Below are 12321 nucleotides of genomic sequence, written 5' to 3'. Positions count from 1 at the left end.
GACCTATTGATGAGTCAGTTCGGATTCAACCAAATTGAAAATGATCTGATCTACAAATAATGTGACATGTTACTTGGTGCTTGACCATTTGGACATTTAGTATGTAATATATGTCATTGAAGTGTCCATTGTAATTGCCTAGATGTGAGGTATCGTATATCATAAAAAGAAAAAAATATATATATCACTTTATACATAATTAAGCTTGAGCAACTCATAATATTATCAGTTAATTTTAATTATAAACCTCATTTAGTCTTATAAATCGATAAGCTATTCTTCGATGTACTTTATATAATAATGTATATTCTTTTGTCTTTTTCACGCACTGCTACATTTTTCACTTTCAATATTACATATATATTATGGACATGAATTAAAATCACATTTTCTTTCGTAACCTTAGCAGCAAAGTCATTTTCTCCTTTTATTTCATTTAATCATTCTTTATACTTTTATTTTATTTCTCCATTCACTAACAAACAAGACTAAAATCAAAGTGAAGCAAATAAGATAACAAATAGTATAGTGCATAAAATTAGTGCAATGCAAAATTAACTCCATTTGACCTAAATTTGATTATAACTGATTTGTAATAAAAACATATTGACCAATGCATTATGTAAATTATCGCGACATCACTTATTAATTTTCCTTTGATTTGTCCTTGGCTGTAAGTGATCTTCAAGCTTTTCAGTGGCCTGTGGTACTAAATAGCGGTAATGAGAATGATTTATAGTTTAAAATTTCATTAAAAGTTTTGTATCATTCTCATGGTAATAAAACTTTAATCACAAAAAAGATTTTTTGTTTACAAATTTCCATTACCACCTAATATCATCTCTTTCAATAGTAATGCATTGGAATAAATTTTATGAAGAAAATGAGATGATTGAAATTGGACAAGTATGACCATCAAGGTAACCAAGAGATTTTTCAACCAAAAATACACTTGTTTATCATTTTCATTACCACTGTTTATTACCACCTACCAAAGGGGCCGTTAGGTGTTTTTGGCAAATCACAAATTCTTGTAAGAGATGGTCTCTTTGAGAGAGGATTCCTAATTTGATTAGCCTATTATCACTTTTTAGTTTAATCAATCTTTAATGGGATGGGTTTGAGAGACCGTCTCTTAAGGAGATGGTCTCTCAAGAGACTGGCTGTTAGCAAATTGATTTTCAGATAACTTTTTGGTTGGTTTTTCGATTTAGCTTGATTGTTGATCTGTTATAGCAAAAAACTTATTCGATAATATGATTTTTTAACCAGCTAAAAAGAGACTTTTAAGTCGAAATCAAAAAAAGTTGTTGGTAACTTTTTCGTTGAACTTTGGCTTTTGAGCCACTTTCGCTGGTTTATTAAACACCAATCAATAACCAATTTTTACCAGCCACTGGTTCGAATCAAAAAATTTTGAACCTAAAACCCCCTATGACCGGTCATAGTTTTGTCCCACAGAATCGTGAACGAGTATCGGTTTAACCGAACTTTATTCAGGTTCGAGTCGAATCAAGTTTTCGTTCACGACCAATTCAAGGTTCGATTTGTTGCCTAATAATTCGTTCAATTTCAAATTTTTTTATATTTTGTAATGTAATTATTTACCTTATTAACCAATAAATGTTTAATACAAAAAATAATAATAGATAAATTAATGTATTATGTTTTTAAATCATTATCATCATCCTATCCGATGTATTCCACCCATAGAACTATTATGTTTTTAAACATTCTTAAAAAACTAAAAATAATATATAATTAATGTATATTTTTAGAAAATACATGATTTCTTCAAAATGTTACATCAACAATACTAGGAAAATAAATTAATATGACATTTATATATTAACTAGAGTAAAAGAAAAAGAGTAAAAGACCACTTGGACTTGGTATAAATACTAACATATACCTACATATATCCCAAAGGTATTATCAAAGTGAACATAGTTCTTATAAATTACTTCTACTTATTACCTTCTTATTGTAGTTGTTGGTTGTTAAAGATGTCTAATCAGAGCGCTCATTCTCATGTAGGGGATCATATCAATGTATAGGGGTTTAATCATTGACCCAGTCATGGCTTTAGACCTGAATTTCCCGGTGCTAAACAACTATCTAAAATATATATCGCTCATGGTAACACCTGCATGCACTACCGCAAGTGAAAGACTTGGTCTTAGGATCATGGGATGGAGATTCTAAACATATTTAACATGTTCGATTGTAAAGGGCCCTAAAACTTGGGGCCACAATATTAAATTACATAGTTTATGTTAAATATTTAAAGATATAAGTTATTATAAAAATATCATAATGTTTGAAATTGTTTAAGACTTTTAAAAAATTTGTCAATTTTTACCGCGCCTCTAACTTGGATGTGGACTGATCTGTAGACCCATGATTCTGGGTTGCATCAATGTCAAACCTTGGTAGGCTATAATCATGAATAGCCATTAAAGGTGTGGAGGGAGATGGTAAGGGCATAGAGCCAGTAAGCATAAGCACAACTGTTGCCATTGTCGGTCGATTATCCGTATTTCCTTGTACACATAACATTCCAATTTGAATGCATTTCATCACTTCAGATGTTGGAGCACTATTTTGTAATATTGGGTCTATAAAATCATGACATTTCCCACCATTCCATAGCCTCCAAACCTTCAACAAAACATGAAAAGATTTCACGTACTATTTAAAAAGTTCAAGATATACCTTATGTTTATTACACGACAAACACATTTTATCGCATAATTTGTCGCAAAGGGCATCATCTAAATTATGAAGATAAAATTAAAATATTTTCAGTAATGATATAGAGTACATACATGATTTGGCATGTCTTCCATGTGTGTTGCTTGATAAAGAACTCTATTCTTCTGCCCGCTCACCAACTCAAAGATTATTATGCCGAAACTATAAACATCAGATTTTTCTGAATATTCCCCAGTTAATAAGTATTCTGGTGCCATATATCCTCTACACAAAACAATTCATTAGAGCTCAATTCATTTAAATTAGTATTTTCTGCTTAAATGGTAAAAAATTTCAAATAATAATTCAATCACAACATACTGACATCCTTTGTTTAAGTATTGATTTTTATTAAGAAAATACTCATATGTTCTAGGTTAAGTGTCCATACGCACATGTGAGTGATCTCACATTAACGGAGAAAGAGAAGAAAATATGTCAATTTATAACCTTAATAAGGAGAAACTTTTACTATTATCATTTGGTTTTAATAGTGAACTTTCTTTGGATTTGTAACTGGGTTACCTCTTCTCCTTATTTGGGTAGTTTAGGCTCATTTTCTAAATTTTAATATGGTATTAGAGTTTAATTAGATAGGACATTTAATAAAACCACTAGTTAATAAGGGGCATTTAACTGGAAGTTCATAGCCAGTAGGTTTATAACCCATTTGGTGACAGAGAATTAAAATTCTAAGCACACTCACATGTGACTTGTGAGAGGGAGTGATGAAGTAACCATTTATTACCCACATATAAATAATTCCACATCAACGAAAGATAAAAAAAATATGTCAATTACTTTATAAAACTTGAGGAGTTACTACTATCGATTAGATTTGTATGCGGGTTACCTCTTTTCCTCCTTATTTAAATTGCCCAAACTCATTTTTAAAATTGTAATAGTTACATTTAGAATTGCTGTAGTTTACTTACTTTTTAGTACTCTTACAAGAGTTTTTAGTATCCAGTATAGCGATCTAGGAGAGGGGTATTACTTTAATTTAATAAGAAAGTGAATTGCATGTATTGAAATAAGATGGAAATAAAACATAGTGAAAAAATGATGGTACATTGATACATACTGTGTTCCTACAATTTGACTTGTATTTCCATACTTTTGCTTCCCTCCAAAGAGCTTTGCGATTCCAAAGTCAGCTATCTTTGGATTCATTTCTTTATCTAATAAAATATTGCTTGGTTTGAGATCACGATGTATTATAATAAGACGAGAATCCTCATGAAGATACTGAAGCCCTCTTGCAATCCCCATTATAATTTTGTATCGGGTTTTCCATTTTAGTGATTCACGTCTTATTGGATCTACGATCAAATTAATGTACAAAAAATTAAAATAATGGTGATAATTAAATTTTTGTCATAAGAGAAAAAGAACCTTAAATCAAAAATATAAAAAAATAAAAAATTCAAAAAAGAAGTCAACAAAGTAAAGGGAAAGTAGACTACCAAATAAGAAACGGTCAACACTTGAATTGGGAAGGAATTCATAGACAAGCATTTTTTCTTCTCCATGAGAGCAAAACCCTAGAAGCTTAACGAGATTCCTATGTTGCAGTTTGGCCACAAGACGGGCCTCAGTCATGAATTCCTTCGCACCTTGTCCAGTTTTGCCGGAGAGTCTCTTTAATGCTATTACTTCTCCTGTATTTAAGGTTCCCTGCCCATAAAGATATTAGGGGATACAATGTTTGGAGTTTCAGGGCATCAACTAATAGATGATAGGCGGAATTTCATTTGTAAACAACTATTTTACGCTTACTTGCTAAGATTTTAAATATGACATATCATAAAAGAAAACAGAACAAAATAAATCAACTAACCTAATAAAAAATGAGACAAAATAAATAAATAAATAAGACAAAATTACTAAAATGAGGAAGTATTTATCATCAAAATAATAGAGTATTAATTTTATACTTTTATCCTTACCAATACATAAGTCTACCTTAAATTTTTTTTTAAAAAAAAAACTTCTAGGAAGACATAACCCTATAGGCTCCAATGTACATTATCCGCGACCAGGAGTGTTTCATTAGGTAAAGTTAATTTGTATCTGACAGATTTTAGACACACAAACAAAATAAACAGTCGCTCAGAGTCTCATCTCCAGTTTTTCTTTAAGTAGCATCGATTTAGTCACTTGATTGATGTCTATTAACACTTTTAGGACTTGGGTGACGTGTATTTTCTCATTGAAACCAAGTCTGTTTTTCATAGTCCATTTGAGTACGAGGAATTAATAAGCATACTGAAATTTATGTGTGTTTTTGGTATTACCTTATAAACAAGTCCAAATCCTCCTTCGCCAAGCTTATTATCAACTGAAAATTCACTTGTTGCAGCGCTCAATGTAGCAAAATCATATTGAATAAATTCTTGCTTTCCAAGGTCCTCATTGTCTTCACCTATAACTATATATATCACAAAATCAAAGCACATTCAATTGATTATTATAGAAAATGATAAATTGATTAACAAATTAAGTAGTTGAATAATTTTCCTGCCACATTTATAATAATTAAGAGTTTAATTCACATCAATTATACAAGGATTAATCCATCGGCCTCTATCGTCCCTCACCAATAGAACAGGTGATTCCTTACTCACGAATTAAATAATTAAAAAAGAAATATTTATTACTATATGACTTACAATTATGTGCTTTCTTAGACTTCCACCAGGGGCGCAAATAGAACCATAAACCTGAAAGTAGCAGAAAGAGTCCAGCCATTGTCCCGACAACTATTGCACCGATAATTGGTGGTTTCAATCCTGTGCCTGGGCTTTCTACGCAAAGTTTAATTGGTGCATAAGAATGCTTATTGCAATAGGAATTTTTATATTGAATATATAAATTACGTATTCATAGTACACAATAATTTTATCGCTAAATGAATTTGATACTTTGTACAAAAAGTTAGTGATAACTATGTCCACATAAGATAAAATGACAAAAAATATATTTACATGTCCCTCATTATTTTTTTAATATATTTGATAATTATGCTGGTACAATTTCAATTACTTAATTTTATACATTTTAATGTATTAGTTGTTGAATATTTAGAGTATATAAACCTAAATTTGTATATACTATATATTTAGTATAATAGTGAAAATAAATAAATATATTATAAGTCCAATTAAATGTCTCAAAGAATTTGATAAATCATTACTTTGATTCATAAGTTTTGTTTGATGAATCATTACTTTGATTCATAAGCTTTGCTTGGTGAAACATTACTTTGATTCATAAGCTTTGCTTGGTAAAACACTTTTGTTTCAAAATGAGGTATTATTTGATGCATAGCTCTATAAATAGAGGTTGCATGCCAAGGGTCATTCCATCCCAATTTCATATCATTTATGATTTCTCCTTTAAGAATACTCTCATTCGTGTTCTTCCTTTCATGAGATAATGTTGAGAGAGTAATTAACTCTTAATATCATCAAAGTTCATAATTCACTACAACACTTGTATTTACTATTGCAATTTCCTTGTGCTAGGATTTTGTTGTGTAGATTATATCTTGTTGTGAATTTCATTTATCATCCCAAGCACCTTTGTGGGAGAAATATCCCAATAGGAAAGTGCATGAACGCCTTCTACTCATATCAAGTTTCCGAGCGACTTCTTTGATTGTCGCAACTTTATCTTCATGGTGTGTACATTTGGTGATTTACAAAGCTAGGAGTTTCATTGCCATCCACACAAGAGAAATATAAATCGGTTTGTTTTATTTGTATTTGCATTATATCTTCAATATTAGTACTATTTGAAAAGGTGATACTAACCAGTATTGAAAATTATGAAAAAAAAAAAATTCTTTAATAGTCAAAGTTCCATAATTATAAAAAATAATATAGTATATTTTATGAAAATTTAAATTAAATATCATTCAATTACCAATATTTAATACTAACAATCAAATAACTCATTTAAGTAATACAAAAGTAATATACAATAAACAACTAACTTAATGAATATTTTTGTTAGAGTCATGTCATATACTACTCTATAGTGCAACTACAACTTCTTTATAATTATTTACGCCATTTAGTTCATATTAAATTTTAATTTTATAAAAAAAAAGGTTAATTAGCTTTTGAAATTGGATTCATCAATTTAGTACACTGACATGATCAATTGATATTTTGCTCATAGTTATATTTTTTTCTACTTTAATCATTTCAAATTTCTTATAAAATTCATTTCAATGTATTATAGCGTTATAGAGTTCACTTATGAACTCGGGCCTACAAACTTAAATAATAAGTGTTGACTTGTATATAAAGTTGACGAGCTTCGCTCTTATCCAAAACCTATGTTATTAGGAGGATCACCCACCAAACATTATATACAAATGTACAATCCATTATTTTAATGATATGAAATCTTTCTCACATATAAAGTATTTTCTAATAGTTCAAAAGTAGATTTCATCACCTGTTTCAGAAAATGGCGTATCGGAGTGAGGAGTAATTGGTACTACTTGTAAAGTAACGTTGTAAAACTGAGTCAAATCATATCTCAACTGGCAGCTAGGCAGGAATATTTTCGAATATATACTCCCTCGACAACACGAATTCATCACAACCAAGGCATTTTTCAAACAAGTGTTACATCCAAAGTTATCTATATCTGGCGTACACTGCGCCAAACAATACACTCTATCCAACAATGTAAAATTCTTATCCCCTGTACCAAAATGTCCTACTGAACTACTATTACGTGTAGCTTCATTTATCACACCATTTATTGTGTCTGACAACACTTGAACTGAAAACGATCGCCAAATACTTACGATGTTAAGAACAAACAACAATGAGCAAAAATAAGTTTGACAAAGTAACAAACAAGGACACAAAGATTTAAGGAGGTTCACCCAATGATGGCTACGTCCTCCGTGGTGTGTAGTTATGTTTATATTATATCAAATGAATACAAACAACACTTCAATATGAAGAATTACAATTGAGATAGAGATAACAACAATAGGCTATGTGTTTGGCTTAAGGGTTGTGTTTGATGTGTTTTACACACATACTTGAAGTGTGGGTATGAGAGCCCTATTTATAGTACTAGGTACTTGAAGATGAATGGCTCACATAAATACATAGTTAATTTTGGGTAATGAATACTAAGAATTAAGTCTAAGGATTTGAAGAGGCATTATCTCAAGATTCACACACATGAATACTCTTCACCTTAATCTTCATTAACACCAATAATTCCCATGAATACTCTTCACCTTATTACACCCTTTTGGATTCCACAACTCAAGAGTCACACTCATGAATTCATCCCATTAAAGTGCACTCAAGTCACACATTAGTATACTCTCATAATCACATTAGTATACTACTATTCATAACAATCTCCACCTTGACTTGAGTTCACCCAAATCTCAACATTCATCAATTCACTTCATAAAAACATACACACCTCAAAAATGCCCAAGAGGGTATTATTTCAAGCAAGGAGCTAAACCTACCAAGTCAACACATAATTCAAACTTGGTAGTAGGTAATGACTTTGTCATCATGTCGGCCGGATTTTCCGATGTGTCAATCTTCTTCAATAACACCCTTTTGTGCTCAACTTCATCCCGGATAAAGTTATACTTAATATCAATGTGCTTGGACCTTCTATGAAATGTGTTTTGATTCCTAGCCAAATGAATTGCACTTTGACTATCACAATGCACACTTACCTCACACACTTTGTTGCACATTTCACCAACAAGACCTTTAAGCCATTTTGCTTCCTTGAATGACTCGGCCACGGCTATGTACTCCGCTTCGGTTGTAGAAAGAGCAACCACATCTTGCAAAGATGATTGCCAACTAATCGCCGAACCACCCAAAGTAAACACAAACCCACTTGTGGACTTTCTATTATCTAGATCACCACCATAATCCGAGTCACAAAACCCGGTTAGCTCACTTGAATTTTTCCCATACATGAGACAAACATTTGAAGTATCTTTCAAATACCTCAATAGCCATTTTAGTGCCTCCCAATGTCCCTTACCCGGATTAGACATATATCTACTCACCAAACTCACCGCATGAGCAATTTCGGGCCTAGAGCATACCATAGCATACATAACGCTACCAACGGCACTAGTGTATGGAATTCTTACCATTTGCTCTTCTTCCTCTTTTGTTTGTGGACACAAATTCTTGGACAATTTGAAATGAGAAGCAAGAGGAATAGACACACCTTTAGCATCATCCATGGAGAAACGTTGAACAACTTTCTCAATGTACTTCCTTTGACTAAGGTATAAGACACCCTTAGCCCGTTCTCTCAAAATCTCCATCCCAAGAATCTTCTTGGCTTCACCAAGATCTTTCATATCAAATTCACTTGAAAGCAACTCTTTCAAGTCCTCCACCTTAAGCAAAGAGCTACATGCTACTAGCATATCATCAACATATAAGAGCAAATATAGTAAAGAACCATCTTCAAATTTCTTAAGATAAACACAGCTATCATAAGAACTTCTAACAAAATCATGTGAAATCATAAAGGAATCAAACCTTTTGTACCATTGCCTTGGAGATTGCTTCAACCCATACAATGACCTCTTCAATCTACACACATGATTCTCCTTACCGGCTACCTCAAAACCTTCCGGTTGCTTCATAAAGATTTCTTCTTCAAGCTCACCGTGAAGAAAAGCCGTCTTTACATCCAATTGATGTAACTCCAAATCCTCCATCGCCACCAAAGTAAGCAATGCCCTAATAGAAGAGTGTTTCACGACCGGAGAGAAAACTTCGTGAAAATCAATACCCTCAATTTGAGAGTATCCCTTTGCAACAACCCTTGCTTTGTAGATGGGAGGAATATCACTAGAAGGACCCTCCTTCCTCTTGAATATCCACTTGCACCCCACAATCTTCTTTTTCTTTGGTGCAACAACGATATCCCAAGTTCCATTCTTCGCAAGAGATTCCATCTCTTGTTTCATAGCAATCAACCACTTGCTTGAGTCATTTGAGGCCATAGCCTCCTTGTACGTACTTGGTTCATTTAACCCTTCGACTTCGCTAGCAATGTTGAGAGCATAAACAACATAATCACACTCTTCAATGTACCTCCTTGGAGCCACGATCTTCCTTCTTTGCCTAGTTGTGGACAAAGGAGGAGACCTTTGTTGAACATCATCATTTTTCTCATTATCAATATTGGAGGATTCAACCTCTACTTGTGCTTCATTATCATCATTATTAAAAGGTTTTTCAACATTAGATATAAGCATGCTATCTTCATCAAAAACAACATCTCTAGAAACAATAATTTTCTTTGAATCATTACACCATACCCTATACCCCTTTACACCCACTCCATACCCCACAAAGATACCTTTTTTAGCCCTAGGTTCTAACTTACCATCATTTACATGAATATAAGCTGGACAACCAAAGATTCTAAGACTAGAATAGTTTACCGGAGTGTTGTACCATACCTCTTGTGGCGACTTGAACTTCAAGGCGGTATGAGGTGAACGGTTGATCAAATAACATGCCGTAGCCACCGCTTCGGCCCAAAATTGTTTCCCCAAATTTGCTTGATTTAGCATGCATCTTGCCCTTTCCAATAACGTTTTATTCATCCTCTCCGCAACACCATTTTGTTGAGGACGACCTGCACAAGTTCTATGTCTCTTTCGCTCATGTGACCAAGCCTTAAGTGCCAAAGTTTGGTGTCACGATCGGACATTGTGCTTGTGGATACATTCGCCGAGCCAAGAATGGTTGAACCTTGAAGAGCATACAAACTCCCATTCAACCTCCCCTTCATCACCACTAGTGAACCCTTGGCTACCTTCATAACTCCACCTTCACAAGTGGTTCTACACCCGATCTTATCAAGAGTACCCAAAGATAAAAGATTCTTTTTCAAGCCCGGGACATACCTTACATCGGTTAAGGTCCTCACAATCCCATCAAACATTTTAATTTTAATGCTCCCAATCCCAACAACCTTACATGTGGTGTTGTTTCCCATGGTAACATTTCCCCCATCAACACTTTCAAATGTATGGAAGAAAGTTTTGTTGGGAGTCATGTGGAATGTGCACCCCGAATCAAGAATCCATTCATTATTACCTTTGTACTCATGAGTGGCAACAAGAACATCGCCATCATCACTATCATTCACATAACTAGCATTGGCATTGCTAGTTCCTTCCCTTGCCTCTTCTTCTAGCTTTCTCTTAAGCTTCCAACAATCCTTCTTGATGTGGCCCTTAAGCTTGCAATAGTTACAAGTCTTATTTTTGTTTGGCCTTACGGACTTGGACCTTCCTTTACCCTTGTTTCCACTCCCACTAGTGGAACCTTTCTCTTGTGACCTCCCTCTTACAAACAAACCGTCACTAGCATTGCTTGGTGACTTTTGTGACAATTGTGTATCAATGAGATCCCTTTGAGTCAAGGCATTCTTCACATCATCACTACTCAAATTATCTCTACCATAAAGTAGAGTTTCTCTAAAATTTTTATAAGAAGGGGGTAAAGAACATAAAAGATAAATTGCCAAGTCTTCATCATCAAGCTTAACATCAATGTTTTGTAAATCCATAACAATGGAACAAAACTCATCCAAGTGAGGTTTTAAAGGTTTACCTTCCTCCAAGCGTAAGTCGTAGAGTCTACTCTTCAAAAGTAGCCTATTGGTAACACTCTTGGCCATGTAGAGTGATTCCAATTTCTCCCATATACTCTTGGTTGTTGTTTCTTTAACAACCTCTCTTAGAACTTCATTGGATAAGCATAATTGGATTGCCGATAACGCCTTTGTGTCTATCTCTTCCCATCTCGATGCGGACATTCCTTCCGGCATCTTCTCTACACCATCAATCGCCTTGTGCACACCATTTTGAATCAAAATGGCTCTCATTTTGACTTGCCATAAGCCAAAGTTTACATTCCTATCAAACTTCTCAATATCGAGCTTCATTGTAGTCATGATTTTCAAGTAATAATTTCTTAAAACACCGCAAAATAACCTTGGCTCTGATACCAATTGAAAACGATCGCCAAATACTTACGATGTTAAGAACAAACAACAATGAGCAAAAATAAGTTTGACAAAGTAACAAACAAGGACACAAAGATTTAAGGAGGTTCACCCAATGATGGCTACGTCCTCCGTGGTGTGTAGTTATGTTTATATTATATCAAATGAATACAAACAACACTTCAATATGAAGAATTACAATTGAGATAGAGATAACAACAATAGGCTATGTGTTTGGCTTAAGGGTTGTGTTTGATGTGTTTTACACACATACTTGAAGTGTGGGTATGAGAGCCCTATTTATAGTACTAGGTACTTGAAGATAAATGGCTCACATAAATACATAGTTAATTTTGGGTAATGAATACTAAGAATTAAGTCTAAGGATTTGAAGAGGCATTATCTCAAGATTCACACACATGAATACTCTTCACCTTAATCTTCATTAACACCAATAATTCCCATGAATACTCTTCACCTTATTACACCCTTTTGGATTCCACAACTCAAGAG

General features: G+C 33.3%; 2 protein-coding genes across 2 annotated transcripts; both read right to left on the bottom strand.

Moving 5' to 3' along the window:
• Window positions 1-2291: 2291 nt before the first annotated feature.
• Window positions 2292-5513, bottom strand: LOC130814662 (cysteine-rich receptor-like protein kinase 10). Its single transcript, XM_057680801.1, has 6 exons — window positions 5427-5513; window positions 5052-5185; window positions 4221-4431; window positions 3839-4076; window positions 2829-2979; window positions 2292-2661 (listed from the first exon to the last, which is right to left on the bottom strand). The coding sequence occupies exons 1-6, from the start codon at window positions 5503-5505 to the stop codon at window positions 2359-2361; spliced, it is 1116 nt and encodes a 371-aa protein (XP_057536784.1). The 5' UTR covers window positions 5506-5513; the 3' UTR covers window positions 2292-2358.
• A 1688-nt stretch (window positions 5514-7201) lies between these two features.
• On the bottom strand, window positions 7202-8193 carry LOC130815762 (cysteine-rich receptor-like protein kinase 25). The gene is made up of 2 exons (XM_057682244.1): window positions 8160-8193; window positions 7202-7554 (listed from the first exon to the last, which is right to left on the bottom strand). The coding sequence occupies exons 1-2, from the start codon at window positions 8191-8193 to the stop codon at window positions 7202-7204; spliced, it is 387 nt and encodes a 128-aa protein (XP_057538227.1).
• Between the last annotated feature and the right edge of the window lie 4128 nt (window positions 8194-12321).

Source organism: Amaranthus tricolor, chromosome 6 (assembly GCF_026212465.1).
Source record: "Amaranthus tricolor cultivar Red isolate AtriRed21 chromosome 6, ASM2621246v1, whole genome shotgun sequence".
Classification (NCBI taxonomy): Eukaryota; Viridiplantae; Streptophyta; class Magnoliopsida; order Caryophyllales; family Amaranthaceae; genus Amaranthus; species Amaranthus tricolor.
This window is presented reverse-complemented; position numbering and strand designations above follow the sequence as displayed.

Coding starts and splice junctions, on each gene's coding strand:
- LOC130815762 (XM_057682244.1), bottom strand. CDS start 8,193: ATGAATGTTGAGATTTGGGTGAACTCAAGTCAAG. Junction 7,555..8,159: donor TTGGGTGAACTCAAGTCAAG/GTGGAGATTGTT, acceptor GATCGTTTTCAG/TTCAAGTGTTGTCAGACACA.
- LOC130814662 (XM_057680801.1), bottom strand. CDS start 5,505: ATGGCTGGACTCTTTCTGCTACTTTCAGGTTTATGGTTCTATTTGCGC. Junction 5,186..5,426: donor GTCTAAGAAAGCACATAATT/GTAAGTCATATA, acceptor TGATATATATAG/TTATAGGTGAAGACAATGAG. Junction 4,432..5,051: donor GATTTGGACTTGTTTATAAG/GTAATACCAAAA, acceptor CTTTATGGGCAG/GGAACCTTAAATACAGGAGA.